Below are 18,493 nucleotides of genomic sequence, written 5' to 3'. Positions count from 1 at the left end.
GAGAGAGAGAGCAAGCAGGGGAGTGGCAGAGAGACAGAGGGGACAGAGGATCCGAAGCAGGATCTATGCTGACAGTAGAGAGACTGATGCGAGGATCCAACTCACAAACCATGAGATCACGACTTGAGCCGAAGTCAGATGCTCAACCCACTAAGCCACCCAGGCACCCCTTTCTAAATGCTTTTAATAACAAATATATCCTTTAGCTAAATTCTGAGAGGTAGGCAAGTTGTTACTACTGTTCCCTCTTTACAAATTAATAAACCCAGGCTTGGTGACATTAGGAGAATAAAGTTTGCAGAGCATAAGAGCAAGAGAAACTCAAATGCATTTTTTGTGAATCCAAACATTCTTGATCTTTCTTCTACAAGTTCCTATCACTAAGACTTCTATCAGTTAATAAGAGAAATCACAAAGAATTGTTTTCTGTTGAATTCCACCTGGCAAAGGGCAAAGAGGTCTATTTGCTTAACGTAAGGATACGTATTGCTCAGGATTGCAATTGTCAAGTGGAGTTTTCACCACTAACTTGATACATTTAAGTATTTCTTCACGTATAATACTTTGGAGGTTGACCTTATATTATTCCTGGTGTCTGCAGAGAAAGAATGTTGTATCAACGTTGCGTAGGTGATTATTTGCAACCACAGGTGGCACTTACTTTTTGCAAAATGCAGCTCAGGGAGATACAGTTCTGCCCACCTTTTTTAACAGCCTGAATTCATACAGAGTATGTTTGGAGTCATTTGTCATGTTTTGCTCTATTTTGGGCAGATTGGTGCAGGGGCATTAAAAAAAAAAAGCATTCTTGTTAAGTGTCAGATCTTTCTTCTTCCTCTTTCCTTACAAATGAATACTGAAACTACAAATTCCATTTGTCTCTGAGTTACTACGGGTTAAATGGTCGAGGCTTTCACCCGTGGCCCTTTCGGTTGGAATCCTATTTCATTTTATGAGGTTATCACTGCCCTCTGAAATTTTCATCAGCTATGGGTGTGTTCATCCTAACATTTTGTAGGCAGGAGACATGGGTTCTGGCCCGTAGCTGCCCACCAGAACTCGCCCAGGATAATCCTGTAAAAAGCATCGTGTGTGCCTAATTCTTCCCTCCTCAATTTTGTCAGCAAAACATTTTATCTCCCCAAATTATGCAAGTGACTCGAGTCGCAAGGAGGCTGTTCCCTTAGTAATCATGGGCTGGCATCCTGGAAGGAGCACACTCACTCCAGAGATGTGACAAGAGGTCAAATCGTCATAATCAAATCGGTCTTCAAAGTCTGATCCCTATCATCTGATTATAATTTATCCTAAACGGTGTGACTAGAAACTGATGCATGGTTACATAGAGACCATTCCATTAATGACACCTGATTTATACTGCAGGAAAAGAAATTCTCTGAAATCAATAACATTTCCGAATTTGTTTTGTATTTATCCAGGTGATACATATTTGTGTAGAACCCACAATATATCCGGTTCTTCGGGAGCACATGAAGGACTGGCCTGTATTTAAACAATCCATTTATGGGGGCGCCTGGGTGGCTAGGTCAGGTAAGCATCTAACTCTTGATTTCGGCTCAGGTGATGATCTTGCGTTTCGTGGGTTCAAGCCCCACGTTGGGCTCCTTGCTGTCAGCGTGGGGTTTGTTGGGATTCTCTCTCTCTCCCTCCCTCTCTCTCTCTCTCTCTCTCTCTGCCTCTCCCCCAATCTGTGCCTCTCTCTCAAAAATAAATAAAAACTTAAAAAAAACACAACAGCCCATTATGGATCATTCAGTTGGTTCCACCCTCTACCTTTGATGGTAAATTGCCACACTGGCTTCTTACCCTCTCAGGGTCTAGAGTATGGAAGGGCAGAAAGATAATTTTGGAAACTGAGCTAAGCGATAAATAATAACAGAGTAGAGAAAGGATAATGTTATGGCAGCATAAGGGAGGGAATTTAATACAGATGTTAGGGGTAAAAAAGCGCTCTCCCCAAAGTACGGTGTTTAGGTCTCCATAAGGTCTTACAGCAATGAGTAGTGTCTACTCATCCCTTTTGAAATCTTCAGATCTGCCGGAGCCAGTGGGGAGTGGCAGTAAGACGTCGAGCACACACAGTTTTAAGTGCCAGCTCATTACACGGTAGCTGTATAAAATTAGAGAGATTACCCAGCTCTGAGCTTAACTTCCTCATCTGTACAGACAGGGAATAACAATACCTCGGTCATGAGGGCCATTCTGAAGATTAATAAACTAATATATTTTTAATTTAATTAATTTAATTTAAACTAATATATTTTAGATAATAAAACACAAAAAGCACATAGGAGAAAATAAGGACATTTAGGGTCCCCACCACGGGAGGTATAGTCAGGCTGATTAGTGAAGAACAGATAGATTTACACAGAGGCGAAGGAATATCGAAGGGATAGAAAACACTCTAAGGGAGGCTGAAATAGATGTAGAACACTTTTCAAAAGACTGATTAAATATAGAAAGGGAAGAACTCACAGTGTATTCCCGAATCTCCCCGGGGCTCTCTGGTTGGCTTGCTGTTCTCTTTCATACACCTCTCTCTACACCTTTTTCAACCAGCACCTCTAGGCTTTGTCCTCTCAAATCTATCTGTGCCTGCTCTAGGCTTCCCACGGAGTTCAGATTAGTCCGTTTCACCATTTGAAGACCCACTGAATTGAGCCCATAGGCTATAAAGTCTATTACCGCTGCTCCCCCACTGGCCCGCCACTCAACATATTAAAAATGGAATTAATTCCCCTCTCGGAACCTTCTTGAATATTTCCTATTAGTTCCAGCGCACCATCCACCCAATCATCCAAAGCAGAAGCTCCAGAATTAAATGTGGGCTTGTTCTTTCTTTTAGCCCCAGTCACTAATGTGACTGCCAGCAGTCCTCCAGTCCTAATCTCTTCTACCGTTTCATTCCATAGGTTAGGACGTTGTCAAGTCACGGCAGCCTCCTCAGCCCAAGTGTGCTTGGAGGCTGGGCTGTGACGACAGCCCATCAGAGGTGGTGAAAATTGCAGAATTTCGGGTCTTACCCCACAGCTACCAAACCAGAATCTGCATGATAACGAGGGGCTGTTGAGGCTTATAATAAGAAATTTATATTTGGCCCTCCTTCTATTTCTGGCACAAAGCTCCCCAGATGCTTGAAATTTCCTAAAAGTGTCTTTTGTTAGGTTAACGAGGTGACTTTTGGAAAGCATCTGAGGATGGGGGCTGGTGGCCAGGGCAACCAACCAGGTAATAAGGGATGGAAAACCTTCAGTCCCACCCACCCACCTCTGGGGAGGGGAATGGGGCTGGAGATTGAGTCCAATCGTGCCTCTGGAATGAAGCTTCCATCAAACCCCCAAAGGACAGAGTTTGGAGAGTTTCCTGGTTGGTGAACACACAGAGAGTTGGGGACAACAGATTGCTAGGGGGACACAGAAGCTCGGAGTCTTCTCCCCAGGCCTTGCCCTTTGCACTCTTCCATCTTGCTGTTCCTGAGTTGGATCCTTTTATAACCAAGTAAATGTTTCTCTGGGTTCTGCGGGTCACTCCAACAAATTCATCAATCTGTAGCTGGTTGGTCAGAAGCACAGGTGGCCACCTGGACTTGCCCCTGATGGTTGAAGTGGAAGGATGTCTTGTACGATGGAGGCCTTGACCTCTGGGATCTGAGGCTCTCTCCACACGGTAGCAGAATTGAGTTCATTGCTCAACGGTGTCTAGGCGACCAACTTGTCCCAGTTTGCCAAGGGCTGTCTCCATTGTGGCACTGAAAATTCTGCATTCCAGGAAATCCCTCAGTCCTGGGAAATCCTCAAATTCATGTATACCCTTCGCTCCCTCAGATATTTACACACTTACCACATGCCCATGTTTCCTAAGTAATGCACAGAATTATTTTATGTGTTTAACTTCACACAAATAGTATGTTTTGCACAGTCTATTTCTGTTAGCTCTTTTTCACATAGCATTACCAGTTTTGAGATTTATTATAGTGATGCATTAACATGCACAGATTTTTTTTTAAGCTTATTTATTTATTTTTTAGAGAGACTGAGACAGCATGAGCGGGGGAGAGGCAGAGAGAGAGAGAGGGAGACACAGGGAATGCCAAGAAGGCTCCGTGCTGCCAGCACAGGGCCCCACCCAGGGCTTGAACTCACAAAACCATGAGATCGTAACCTGAGCCGAAACCAAGAGTCAGACGCTTAACCGAATGAGCCACCCAGGTGCCCCAACATGCACGGATCCACTGTAATTTCTGTATCCCGTTCCATTGTATGAATGTAGTCGATCTATTTTCTTCTGATGGAAATTGAGGTTGCTCCCAATGTTTTGCTAGTTTAACACGTCTGCCAGTATTATAAATCTTGTTGCATATTTGGGAAATTTGTAGGGAATATACGTGGAAGAGGAATCGCTAACCTCCAAAGTATGCCCACGTTCATCTTTACTGTACTTGGTCTAATTGCTCCCCAAGTGCTGATAACAGGTGACGTTCTTTCCCTAGCAATGTGAGCTCCGTTCACCTTGGCTCATGCGGCTCACTGAACAGCGGCTCATGTCACACTGAACAGCACTGCCAGCCTGAGGGGTGTGAGATGGTATTTCATTTCCCAGCTTTGGCTCACTGGGTAGAGCATCTCCTATACACTTATTGCCCTTCCACTTCTCTGCTCTCTTATTTTTTTTGTGCACGCACATTGGTCATGTGGATTAAAGGTCAAGATTAAGAGATACAAACTGCCTGTCACAAAATAAAGAAGTCATGGGGATGAAAATCTTTTTTAAAAAGTATACAGTTGGGGCGCCTGGGTGGCGCAGTCGGTTAAGCGTCCGACTTCAGCCAGGTCACGATCTCGCGGTCCGTGAGTTCGAGCCCCGCGTCAGGCTCTGGGCTGATGGCTCGGAGCCTGGAGCCTGTTTCCGATTCTGTGTCTTCCTCTCTCTCTGCCCCTCCCCTGTTCATGCTCTGTCTCTCTCTGTCCCAAAAATAAATAAACGTTGAAAAAAAAATTTAATTAAAAAAAAAAAGTATACAGTTCATTGGTTTTTAGTTTTAGTAGTTGTGCTGGTGTTTTTACCTTTTATTTGAGAACTCTTTCCTATCCTGAAACCATTATGTCATTCTCTCCCTTTTTTAAAAGCGATAAATGTTTGCTTCATGCATTTATATAATTAATCCAATAGGAACGAATAGACTTCTGGGTGCGGTGTGACGGAGTGAGCGAATTTCATGTTTACCCATATGGATAGCTAATGCACCATTTATTGAATAACCCACCCACCTCCACTGGTCTGTAAGGCCATCTGTTATCTGTCAAAGCCCAATATATATATGAGTCAATTTCTAAGTTCTATATTCTATTGGTTTACCTGTAAACCAATATCACACAATTTATTTACTATAACTTTATAATAAATCTTGATGTCTCCAAGGCATGTCTTCTCACTTTGTTCTTCTTCATATCTTTTTTCTTACACCCTTTGCTATCCCATGAAAACGTTACACTCAGTCTATCAAACTCATCAACAACAAAAAGAATGGTCTTGTGGGTTGTGATTAGAATTCCACTGAATTTACATACAGTTCAGGAAGAACTGACATATGCCAATATTGATATCCTTACAACATTCACATCTAAAATTTGATAGATCTTTTCATTTCTGTAGCTCTTTCTTCTCTCAAAATTTTTATATATTTATATTACTCCATAAATGCCATGCATATACTATTACTGGATCTCTGACTAGGTATCTTATCATTTTTGATGTTATAAACGAGGTTTGGGTACACACATACATATTACATTGTCTGAATGTTGCTGATATAGAGGGATGAACTAATTTTTGTACGCTGAGCTTATATACGGCAATCTTGGTGAATTCTCATTCATTTTTATAGTCTGAAGAGTACAGGCAATCATAGCATTAATAAATAACAACTTAGCTCCCCCCTATCCAATTCTTATCACCTCTTTTTAACTTGTCTTGTTAGTTACACTGACCAGGATGCTGAATAGAAGCCCTACATGCCAGCTTGCCTTACAGATGGCTTTAAAGGGAAAGGTTATATATAATATTGTACCACTAAGTCTGGGGTTTGACATAGGGTTTTTTTGTTTTTTGGAGATTTTTCTTTTTTGAGATATTTATAAGATGAAGAGACTTTCCTCTGTATTCTTAGTTTGCTAAATCTTTTCTTTTAACTCCAAGTAAGCGATGCATTTTATCAATTGCTTTTCTTTTCGAGGTTAATCTTAGAATTACTCTCCTTCAAGAAGCTTTCCTAGAACCCTCAAACTGGACTAAAAGCTTCTCTTCCCTAATTCCACTGCATTTTGCACTTTCCCCAGTAGATTACACTATCTCTTTATAGGTCTATGCTCCCCAGTAGCTTATAAATAATTCAAGGACAAGAACCATGTTTGGTTCAAGGCTCTATCCCCCAGAACCTGGTGTACAACATAGAATCTCTGTCTACATATTTATAGATACAAATTCCTGAGAACATGTTCTAGAAACTTCACCCATTTCTTTCTAAACACAAATTATGTTTCTGACATTGAAGCTTAATTTACAGAGGCAGTTACGATGAAATAGAATGTAAGATTTGACAGAGAAGAGTTTTAGATTTCTAGATGTTTATTGTATAAACATCTTTATAAAATAACCCATAAAATAGAAATATCTTCTGAGACACACTGACGTTATTCTTAATCAAACAAAATTTGTTACTACGTTTGAAGCCAAATTCATATTTGTTTTAACATTATATTAATTATTTATCTTTGTGTCATACTAAAGGTAAGACCCTCCCCCCTCACCCCACCAACTTTGGTTTGCTCAGTAAGTGCCTTTCAGAGTTGTTTTTCTCATATCTAAGTACTAAGAATATTTTATTTTAATTACTTTAAATGATGTTCCCAATACCAAAGGGCCTTTCAAAATACATTATGTCCCAGTCAGTATTTGAAGAGCCCCACGTGTTTTATTCAGAACGTTCAGCTACTAAATGAGCATACGCTTCAAATGCCATTTGAAAATATGAAACCTTTATCTTTTAGCTCGGTTTTGCTTTCATGCGTAACATGGTTCTAAAATCACAGTGGTGATATTTATTAGCTGTCTTTGCAAAACTGTGGGCAATACATCTTTCACATTTCATTGAGGAGAAAAGAAACTTAATCCCACCAGGATCTCCATTATTAGTTCTTCCTCTTGATTTTTTTCCCCACGGGGATTTTGTGTTGGCCAGATGGTGCTCTGAGGAATCCCTCGACAGAGCTATATTTTACAGAGGCATACTGGAAAAGCAAATATCTATTTCTGAATAAAAGGATTAAATCTTATATCTTGTTATCGGGCTCACTAAGTCCATCCTAGGTATTACTGGGCTCCTATTCGACACCAGACAATACTTTTTTTTACTCACATCGCAGTTTCCCTTCACGTCCAGTAAAGTTTTTACTTTATTCCATTACTGACAGTAATTAGCCACTCAAGTGCACCCTCTATCCCCTTGAATTCTTCCAATGCTAAAGAGTACTCTACAAACCACGTCTTTATGCTGGATCCTCTCCCTCAGGCATGTCAATTGAACTTCATCAGCAGCAAAAAAATTGAAATATCCCTTTCTATATTCATCACAGATATTTATTTTTCACGGGGAAGAGTGGCTAAATGAAATGTTTGAGAATCATTTTGATGAGAAATTGTTTACTTCTTGAGTTGACCCAATTCTCATTTTCAAGCACAGTGAGGCTTTTAATCTTCAGGTAATTACCCTCATGATGACAAAATGTCTCAAAAAGGGAGAAATAATTCCAAGGTCACGTATCCTGTCATAAGTTGTTCTAAATAGCGCAACATCTCAAAGTGCTTATTCCAAATCCTTTCTTTATGGCATAAATAAGATAATGTCCATTTGGTACCCTTCTCACCCATGTCCTTTGTCATAGTAGTACCTAAGAGTATGTCATTTCTATATAAAACCAGCTATCTTAATCAAGAAAAATAATACATTATTTTGTTTCAGTTTTGTTAAGCATGACCACTAAAAGTATGTGAACGTAAGGACCTATCTTTTGTCTTCCCTACTTATTCGTATGTTATATTTAAAGTTTAACCTTCCTTCTACAGCAACATTGAATAACATGGGTTCTCAAACTGACCAGTTCCATTCTTATATCTTTGCCTTTGCAAGTGACAGTCTCTCTCTGGAATGTACCTCCCTTTCTTGGCTGTCCATTTATATAAATATCTTTCAATACTCTGATCCAATTTCATGTTTATGAGACTTTCCCTAAACATTTCTTTCCAGACACATATGCACAAAGACTTGGCTGTTTTCTCTCTTCCTGGCCCTCCAATAACACTTGATAGATTAATTCACTGAATCAGAATTAAATGTTCTGCACTTTCTTCTCTTATGACATTGTGAGATCCTAGAGGTCAAGGTATATCGTTTATTCATCCTTGGATCCCAGAACCTAGCTCAGTACTGCTAAAGTAATTAATGAGCCCTCAATATGTATTTGTAAATAACAGATTACATAGTATATGCTGACTTCTGTGAAAACATTCTTAAATTCTGGAAAATGGGACTATTTTTCTATATTGAACTTAGTATGTGTGACCGTAATGACCAAAAATAAATATGCTATTTAAAATAGACTTATTGTGGTGATCATTTTGCAATATGTACAAATATTGAATCAATATGTTGCACACCTGAAACTAACATAATGTTATATGCCGACTATACTCCAATTAAAAAGTAGATATGCCATTTTAAAAGTTGAATTTTTAAAATTTTTCAGGAGACACATGTAAAATTAAAAATTCCTGACTGAAGGGGTGCCTGGGTGGCTCAGTCAGTTAAGCGTCCAACTCTTGATTTCAGCTCAGGTCACGATCTCATAGTTTGTGAGTTCAAGCCCCGTGTCAGGCTCTGTGCTGACAGTGTGGACCTTGTTTGGAATTTTCTTTGCTTCCACCCCACCCATGTTCTCCCTCTCTCCCTCTCTCTGAAAATAAACAAATAAACTTTAAAAAATTCCTAACTGAAAAAAGAAAAAAAATGTGGGGATGTAGAATCTAAATTTATTTGTCAAAATTAACTCATATTTAGAATGTAAAATGTCTAAAAACAAGGGACCTGAGTAATGTAAGGCTTTTCAACGAAAAGGTAAATTTAGCTCTTGGGATCTCTTTACAAATGAACCTTAGTGGTTCATTTGTAAAACAGAAAAGGGAGTTGAAGGAAACAGAGTTAGGGATAAACGCCTCTCTCTGATTATTTTAGAGGGGCCTCAGCGATGAGTATTGACTGCACATTACCTTACCGATTTGTGAACGGTTTAGAATGACCCAGATTGTACTCTGCACTCTTTTTAGTTCATTTTAAGCTGAGCCAAGATATCTTCTGTTTTGAAAACATACAAAAATAGAAAGCAAATTATAACCAATTTATAAAATTAGCCATTTAGGATACATTACATCCCATTGTGTTTACAGCTTTCTTCCTTATTACTTTTCTAATAAGGACAAAGATTTAACTTTCCGTTAAGATGATTAAGATGATTTTAGCAAGAATGTGCCTGGATACTTGGAAGAGAGGAAGGTAGTTTATGTGTTCCAAAATAGCAATATTTGAAAACATGTGCATGAAAGAACTTTTGTAAGCATTCTTGGAATGATTTTGTCTCTATCTCCTTTCCCCCCACAACTTAAAAAAAAAAAAGCTTTGGGTGGAGTTAAGAACTCTTTTCAAATCTTAAACAATTACTGGAAATCCTGAAAATGTATTCTCCTTTATTCAGTGGGGGAAAACACTTTAAAGCTTCTCTTTATTTTTTCTCCTGAGAATTGTTTACCAAAGGATTTACTTAATGGCTTCTATTTTGAACACAGAATTCAGTTATAACCGCCTGAAATATAACGCCATCTGTGTTTATTCTCCCCCCAACTCAAAACACAATTCTTCTCTTCAAATATAACCAGTCCATGGCCCTAATAACCCAGACAAATAGATCAATTCCACTCTTTACTTTAACCAAGGGTAAAATTAAAGAGTTACAACGCATACCATAAAAATGTAAATCTGAATGCCAATATAAAACATACAAAGCACATCTGTAAATTTAAATTTTTAAAGTTCTGATTTTAGTAATTTTTTCTTCTCTCTCTATTCCCCAGGGTGCAGTTAGCTGTGAGGTGACAAATAAGGACACAACGCACACAGTAATGGATATTAGTGGATGGGACCAGGAGCCAGGGGACCAGAGAATCACGGAATCACTCTGAAGCTTGTTTCCTCAAATCTATACCACCTTTTGAGCCCACCTGCACCTCTCCCTGAAACACCAACAGCTGGCATGTGGAATCCACTGGAAAATGAAATTGGAATTTAGTAATTATGTATTTTAAATTATTTTAAATTGCAATTTTTTTTTAATGTTTATTTCCCAGAGAGAGAGAAAGACGGAGCGTGAACGGGGGAGGGCAGAGAGACAGAGGGAGACACAGAATCCGAAGCAGGCTCCAGGCTCTGACCTGTCAGCATAAAGCCCGACACGGGGCTCGAACTCACAAACTGAACTCATGACCTGAGTTGGATGCACAACTGACAGAGCCACCCAGGCGCCCCTATTTTAAAGTACTTCAAGAGTGAGAAGTGACATACAAATGTGAAACATCCTTATATATTTATATTGAGCGTATTTTGAGCTGATTAATCCCGTAAATATCATTCTGACTGATCTCTAATGTAAGAAGGAGACTTAAACCCTTTTTCAGCAAGACTTCCGGGAGAAAATGTCAAACATTTTATTTAGAGTTTATTTTGCATTTCAAGAATGTTTAAATTCCATTCATCAATCCTTATTACAGCCTGACAATTCTTAGAGCCATGGTAGACTTCAAGAGTATCCTGAAGTATGATTATTTTTGGCCTTATTCAGACAGTTATGATCTCCACTATCAGCCCCAACTTTGATTTTAGAAAGTGTATGTGATTTTAGAAAGTGACAGCTCTTCTGTCCTCAGGGAATGGAGAATGAGTTATCGTGATATTCACTTGAAAAATAAAAACTAAGGTGCTAGTCTAAAAGACTATATCCTGGCTGTTATTTGAAAGCCACGTGTGATTTTTGACTCCGAAAAGTCTTACGTTCCTAATTTTCTAATTTCTTGACTTTAAGATCCATGTAGAAGAACAAAGAATTGCAAACCCTTCAGACATACAACCCTGAAGGCCGTTCCAGCTTCTCCATGTCCCTTTGCCCAGGGCATCTCCAAAATAAATTTTCAATTTGTTATGGAGGAATGTTAAACACAGTCTATGCGTGTTTGTTTCACTTGTGTTTGTACTTGGTTACCACCGTATAGGGCTGATGCTTAGACTTTCTTGGGCTCTAAGCTTATTTCCTGAAGTTGTTCAACATACATTATGTAGAAAATGACATTTCGTATCTTAACTGTTTTTATTCATAATGTCTCTCATCTACTGAATGAGATAGACAAATACATGGCAAAATACACTAGCCATAATTAAATGACAAATTCTAACTTACAAATCCTTCAACAAAGCAGACAAAACCATATAATTGACAATGTTAAAAAATGATCAGTAAATGCATGTGGTCGACTAAAAACATTGTTATTATAGAACACAAATTAAGCGTAAAAGAATACTTCTTAACCCTCTTCTAATAAAAGCAGCTTATGTTGCATATCACTTTGCATATTTTGTTAGATAATATGACACTGTAGATAGTGATGAGTGTTTAATATCTCCAGGGAAGGCTTTATGTCAATAACCACTCTTTGGGCACCCGTGTGGCTCAGTCAGTTGAGCGTCCCACCCTTGATTTCAGATCAGGTCACATCTAGTGTTTCATGTGATCAAGTGTTTCATGTGGTCTCAGCTCAGGTCACACGTAGCATTTCATGTGACAGTGTGGAGCCTGCTTGGGGCTCCCCCCCACCGCCCCGCTCCGCTCACCATCTCAAAATAAATAAATAAACTTAAAAAAATAACCCCTTTAAAATTTCTTGCCCCTACCTCTATACCTTGGTACTTTGTGAACACGTAACTGAGGAATGGAAAGAGCATCAGTATTGCCGAACTTGACCAGTACTCACGAGAGGATATTCCCAATATAGGCGTAGTAGGAACAACAGTAGGGCGTGGCCCCATCGCAGCAGTAAGATCTGCAGTCTTTGCCACACTGAGCAAGGCAATCCTCTGCAAAAGAAACACCACACACGTCCTTTACAGTTCTGAAATCACAGCTTCATGAAAAATATTCTATTTTATGTCTCCATCGGTCAGCGACCACACTTCGGTGCATTTAGATATTCGTTTTGCATACTCAGAATTCTAAAACATGAATAAGCATCTAAACTAGTCTTCCTTCCCTATTGGACGTAAATCCAGAAGAGGCAAAGACCATTCTGTTTTGAATTTCCTTCATCCAACACCATAACTGGTAGTTGGAAGTGCTGAACGGGACAACGAAAGGAGAAATGAATGATCCAACAGATCAGCCATTCAATTTTGCAACAGAATTCTTATAACAATTTCAAAATGATAAAGTCTTTTGACTTGAGGGTCACATTAAGGTCATTTGATGGCATGTGTTATTGATGTGTATACTGTCAACTGGAGATACTTTTTAGATAATGTATATTTTTATGACAATGCATTATATGTTACTCTTTCTGTACATTTTGTTTTACCCTCTTAATGACAGTTTGCACACATATGGTAACACAACTGAGTCTGCATATCCTGTCAATTCATCTGGATTGGAAGACAATGGGTTAGTTGTAGGAAGGCATTTCCGTAGATAACTATCTTGTGAATAATTAACAATTTATTTAATGTTGGATTTAAGAATCAACAAGTTATGAAACAGCACTACGGGAAGGGAAAAAGGTGCTTTCTGAGTAGAAAGGACATGTTGGAGCTGATAAAGCCAAATCACTGTCTTTTTTCTTCCATATGTTTTCGGCAAGGAAAATTAGACCCCACATTTGAATAAAAATTGCCCTGGCTTTTAAAAATTCTTCGTGCCACCTAAATGATTTACGTTTAACAAGTTCAGATGATTATTTAATTACGATCACTGGTATAAATTATCATGGATATGTGAGTTTGAGGTACATGATTAGAAACTCACTAAATATAGTCTGGTAATTTAAGTTACATGTTCAAGAATCACAAAGGAAGTCCTTTCCAACTCAATCCCTAGAGGTAATATCAACTATTATCTAAATTATGTAACACTTTTGCTTGTCTGTCAAACCATAACCGAAAAGTACAAGATGTTACATTATGTCTGTGTGTCCAGGTGATTGATTTATCCAGAAAGAAAAATTTAGATTTAAAAAAATATTAATGTGTATTTATTTTTGACAGAGAGAGAGAGAGAGGACAAGGTGGGAGGGGCAAAGAGAGAGGGAGACACAGAATCTGAAGCAGGCTCGAGGCTCTGAGCTGTCAGCACAGAGCCCGACACGAGGCTTGAACCCACAAGATGTGAGATCATGACCTGAGCCGAAGTTGGACGCTGAACTGACTGAGCCACCCAGGCGCCCCTAGATTTTGTTTTTAAATCACCTCCCTGACAGGATGATTCTTGACAAATGAATGTCATCACAAAGTAGCAAAGTTCATTGATCTTTTTCAATAATGCATGGCCTTTGCAGAACACGTGAAAACGTTCACCTTTTTTCCCCCTCCATTTTACTTCTACCCCATAAATTAATAAACCTTAATGTTTTCTTCTGAGATGAGGTAAGAAGAAAGAAGAGGAAGAAATAATTACTTTGTAAGATTCAGTAACTCTACTGAAAACCACTGCTAAATTTTGAAGACAAGAAGCACAATCTAATGACCTACTGACAGGGTATGCTCTTTGCAGAGTGCATCACACTTTTTAAGGCTATTTATCTTCTCATTTTTCCCTATGAACTTCTATAGCCCTCATTTTTAGTGCTGTTTAGTTAATTCAAACATTTAGATTAGTTAGTTGTCTCAAGAGGCTTAACCGGGATGTTTTGCTGCATGTTCTCTAAAGCCATTCGGAAAGTGGAAGAGCCGATGTCCCCATTTTTTCTGTGTGAGCAGGACAACCCATATGTAAGTAGCTTCATGGGGTGCCTTCGGAATGATGCCCTTGATAGTGACGTCTTATTAAACTCTCCATGAATATCAAAGGTTCAATTACTATTATTGTATTCCAGTTACTACTATTATAAGGACGTGGTGTTATCAAAATATTTTGAACCAATGTTACAGGAAACCAACATCTTGTAGCCAAGGAGCTGGATTATACCTGCAGCAAACATCAGGATCGTGTCACAAGTTGTTCCTTATTTTGATGGCATTTTCTAGCACTCCTGTCTACTTCCCAGAATTAAACAACTGACAAGGGCAGATGTAAGAGTATGGCAAACAGATTCACAATCACAACACTCTCAAACTGAGGTTTTGACCACACGTCAAATCTTCTATGTTAGTTGCTCTCTTCAGTTTAGTGGAGAGCAATTCTGTGAAAATCGGATTTGGAAGGCACCGGAGCATTTTCTCACTTGTAAGGAATGGAACATTCCAATTGTTTCAGAAGATAATTGATATTACCTCTAATATTCGAGTGAATAGTCTTGAAAAGTAGCCAGTTCAAACTTTCTTCAGTGACTTGAATCAAAGGCATGATGTGGAAGAAGGTTCTCCAACCCTCACCCCCACCTCAAGGAATTCGTGGCACAGGAAAAGCGACATCTGGTTGCAAAGCACATGCTCAGAAATGGCTCTTGTAAGCTACAGCTGAGGATAAGGGAGGAAGGAAAGGGAGGGGACAGCAGTCACTGGCTGAGGCTGGGAAGGTAAAACCTTGGCCAAATCCTGTCTTTGTTGCCAGCGGTGGGAGTTGGATAACAGCATAAATGTCATCGGGTCTCTTTCCGAAGGTGGTTCCAACAGCAAAACGTGATGCTTTAGGCACAGAAACTTCGCCCCTACCTCCTTGTCAAAGGGAGCATGAATTTAGTGCATCTGCTTTGGGGGAAAATAATTCAGGTTATAGGCCGTGCATCTACATAGGTTTTTGTCCCATTAAAGCTGGAAATTTAAGTAGATTTTTTTTTCAACGTTTATTTATTTTTGGGACAGAGAGAGACAGAGCATGAACGGGGGAGGGGCAGAGAGAGAGGGAGACACAGAATCAGAAACAGGCTCCAGGCTCTGAGCCATCAGCCCATAGCCCGACGCGGGGCTTGAACTCGCGAACCGCGAGATCGTGACCTGGCTGAAGTCGGACGCTTAACCGACTGCGCCACCCAGGCGCCCCAGAGCTGGAAATTTATTTAACAGGGTGTCTCAACTGTTAGATCGGCATTGTTTCCTCATCATCCCCCAGTCCTCACTTCCAGCCACATGTCTTAGTTCCAACCAAAACGAATTCTGTATCATTACAAATATATATCTCACGGTTTTTGCCTTTGTTCACATTATATCCTCCTCCATTTCCTTATGTCCAAGGCTTCCCTCTCTAGTCCCTAAATTCCTCCTTAAGTTCAATTTCTCTGAGCAATTACTTATTGGGTTCTTCTTATGGGCCAGGTATTTTGCCGGTCTCTGAATATCATGTTGAACAAAACAGACATCATCTTCCTGGAGCTTACTCTCCTAAGCCAGCCATGAGGTTCCCTCCTGTGAAGAGTCCTGGCACATGACTGTAATTCGCCTATGACACAGCCTTGTATACATCATAATAGGCCTCCTTTATCTCCCAGATGAAACTCAGAGCAAGGCCTCCGTCCTATATAACACTCAAAATGCCTCACTCAGTGAATATTGGGTAAATAAATAAGGCAAACATAAAGGGATTTCTGAAGCAAAGAGTTCGGGAGTTAACACCAAAGAACACACTGGCTAAATATTTCTTATCAAAGATAGTAAGTTAATTTAGTATTATTGGCTTGTAGTTATTCTGTAGCTTTTGAGGGGGGTATGCCTAAGAAGAGAAGAAATGAAGGCAGAGAAACTTTCTAAACTAACCAAACTTGTTGCCAGAAGGCTTTGCAGATTTCCTGAACCCTGGGGATTGTTCACCAAGCACAGGGTGGGGTGGGGGTGGAGGTGGGGTGGGGGTGGGGTGGGGGAACAGGACGAAAGGAAGGAAAAGCGTGTGCATTAGAAGCTTTCAGTTTACCACAGGGAATAAAATAGACAAGAGTAAGTTGTTGTTCAACGGTGTGCTTGAGTAAAGATGAGTGAGGTTTTGTTCTATTTTCTTATTTTTACTTTTGTTTTTGGATAAACAGAGGAGGTGAAAAGAATCATTGCTTCAAATGAACGAATGGGAAGATTTTACTATAAAGCCAATAACGCAATTGTTTCTTTTAGCTTCGCAAATTCTGGAATACACTTTAAGGTACAGAAATACGCAAACGGATTAGAATGCAGCTTCTCCTCATTAAGTAGGAAGTTCTTTTCCTACTTTGATGAATTTTTGCATTTGAAAGTCAGAATTTTCCTTGCAATAAAATATCTTTTAAATAACTTAAAAACAGCCACTAATTCACATTTTAGTGTATAAATTGGAAATTTCTATAGAAGTTTGGGGAGTCATTTCTGTCAAGGTTGAATGAGAAGTTCAATTCTCTTGACGTTCACGTTCAATAATGTTGAAGAACCTCTTCATGTCAGTCGCAATCTTCGTTAAGTATCAAGAAATAAATCACAGTGCTACATAAATTTACTATTGCAAGGTCACAGGTAAGCCTGTGGTTTTTTTTTTTTTTTTTTTTCCTAGGAAGCGAGAGACATGAAAACATTTTACAAAGAACTTTGCTTTCAGCTTCTTTTGTGAATAGGAAGCAAATGCAAAACCACATGTGTAATTAACTTTATACATGAATAACCAGTGAAAAGCCATTTTGAGTTCCGTATCAATCATGAAACAAGAAAACCGCTTTGCTCCATCAATTATTAGCAATTCTCAGGAAGAATAATTAGGAGGAGGGAAATGAAATTCCTTTCACCTATAAACAGTGCTTCACGAAATCGATGAAAACAGGATTAGACTGGGTGAATTTACGCCTCCCGAAAACCTCCTATTTGAACTCAAAGCATCCAATTATCCAGACTACCACACTTGAGAATCATCTTCTAAAGTGAAAAAAACAAAACAAAAAACCCGATGGTCTAAGGCTTTATATTTCGAAATACTCAGAATGTGGGGGTAGCAAGGAGAGGAGATAGACTACCTTGAAATGGAAAAGTCACCACATTAGTTCATGTTAAAACTTCAGCAAATACCTCTGAATCTCGGGTACTTTAAAAAAAAAATGCTTTTCTCCCACCCTTCAGTCTCTGCCCTCAACCCCCAGATTCCTGAGTCGTGGACAGAATCAATGGAACGCTATCCAGAGAGTGAAATCCTCTAAATGTGCGTTTGGGGTTTTTAAATTGGACTGGGAGTTTTAAATTGCTTGCAGAGAGAGAAGGGAGGAGGAAAGGGGAAAGGGAAAGTTAAAGAAAAGGAGCAAAACAAAACAAAACCTCGGGGGAGGTCGAGCCGAGGGTCGCAGCACGCCGGCTTCCCTGGCTGCCCGGCGGGGACCACCCCGTCTGGGCTCTCCCACCAAGGTCCCCGTGCCTCCCGCCGAACCCGCGTGGCCAGAGGGCGACCCGAGCTCAGTCCCAAGTCTCGTTCCCCTCTCCCGCCGCCCCAGGCCACTGACCTGCGTAGACAAAGAGCAGGACCAGCTTCGGAAGCAAGATTCCTGGACCCCCGGGCAGCCTCAGCGCGTCCATCCAAGCCGGTGGCCGGAGGTTGCGCGCCAGGACAGACGGACAGACGCACAGACTGGAGAGAGGGCTGATGGGGCGGGGAGAAGGGAGAGCCCGGGCCGCGGAGGAGCCGGAGCGCGGTCAGAGGGAGAGGGCAGCGCTCCCGAGAGGGGGGTCGCGCGGGGACCGGGCCATTGCCCTGAGCGTCTTCGAGGGGAACCCGGCCGTGGCGCGCGGGGCTGCGCTGGGGCCGAGGTCTCTTTGTCTCTGCCCGCGGAGCTCAGGCGGCAGGCGAGGCAGCCGCTCCGGCGGCGTCCTGGGCCACCCGGGCTCACATTTCATCTCCGCGGGTGGCACCGACGTGGGGCTGGGGGCGGGGGTGGCCCCGACTCCTCCCCACCCTCGGGTTCTTCCTTCTGTGGCTTGAGTCCTGGAGCAAGAGGGAACTTCTTCCAGCCCAGTGCTCTGGCAGTTGCTCTTTTGAATTCCAGCCCTGCGCTCCAATTTTTCCTTTGGAGGCAATAGGAGAAGAAGAATCTAACTTTTCACCTTTCAACAAAGGTAGGGCAGTTGCAGGGTTGAAGGTTCTGGACAAAGGAAGCCACTAAAGAAAGCCCAGAAGAATTGGAAAGTCAGAGGCCGTGTGTAGCTTCTCTGCTGAGAGCTGATAAAATGTTTATTTGTTAA

At 40.6% G+C, this 18,493-nt stretch overlaps 1 protein-coding gene and 1 long non-coding RNA gene across 3 annotated transcripts in view; one reads left to right on the top strand and one right to left on the bottom strand.

Moving 5' to 3' along the window:
* The window catches only part of LOC121036048 (uncharacterized), a 68,625-nt gene extending 58,334 nt beyond the window's left edge, over positions 1 to 10,291 (top strand). For both annotated transcript variants that reach the window (XR_005793202.1, XR_005793201.1), the window contains 2 exons: positions 1,440 to 1,551; positions 10,201 to 10,291. This is a non-coding gene — a long non-coding RNA (uncharacterized LOC121036048). The remainder of the gene's footprint in view (positions 1 to 1,439; positions 1,552 to 10,200) is intronic.
* Positions 1 to 18,183, bottom strand: part of CYYR1 (cysteine and tyrosine rich 1) — a 104,533-nt gene extending 86,350 nt beyond the window's left edge. The window contains exons 1-2 of the mRNA XM_040484120.1: positions 17,758 to 18,183; positions 12,148 to 12,250 (exon numbers count right to left, since the gene is read on the bottom strand). Of these exons, the coding sequence (XP_040340054.1) occupies positions 12,148 to 12,250; positions 17,758 to 17,830 (176 nt within the window). The 5' untranslated portion in view covers positions 17,831 to 18,183. The remainder of the gene's footprint in view (positions 1 to 12,147; positions 12,251 to 17,757) is intronic.
* Between the last annotated feature and the right edge of the window lie 310 nt (positions 18,184 to 18,493).

The sequence above is a fragment of the Herpailurus yagouaroundi genome, unplaced genomic scaffold (genome assembly GCF_014898765.1).
Source record: "Herpailurus yagouaroundi ecotype Mexico unplaced genomic scaffold, PumYag 162, whole genome shotgun sequence".
NCBI classification, from domain to species: Eukaryota; Metazoa; Chordata; class Mammalia; order Carnivora; family Felidae; genus Herpailurus; species Herpailurus yagouaroundi.
This window is presented reverse-complemented; position numbering and strand designations above follow the sequence as displayed.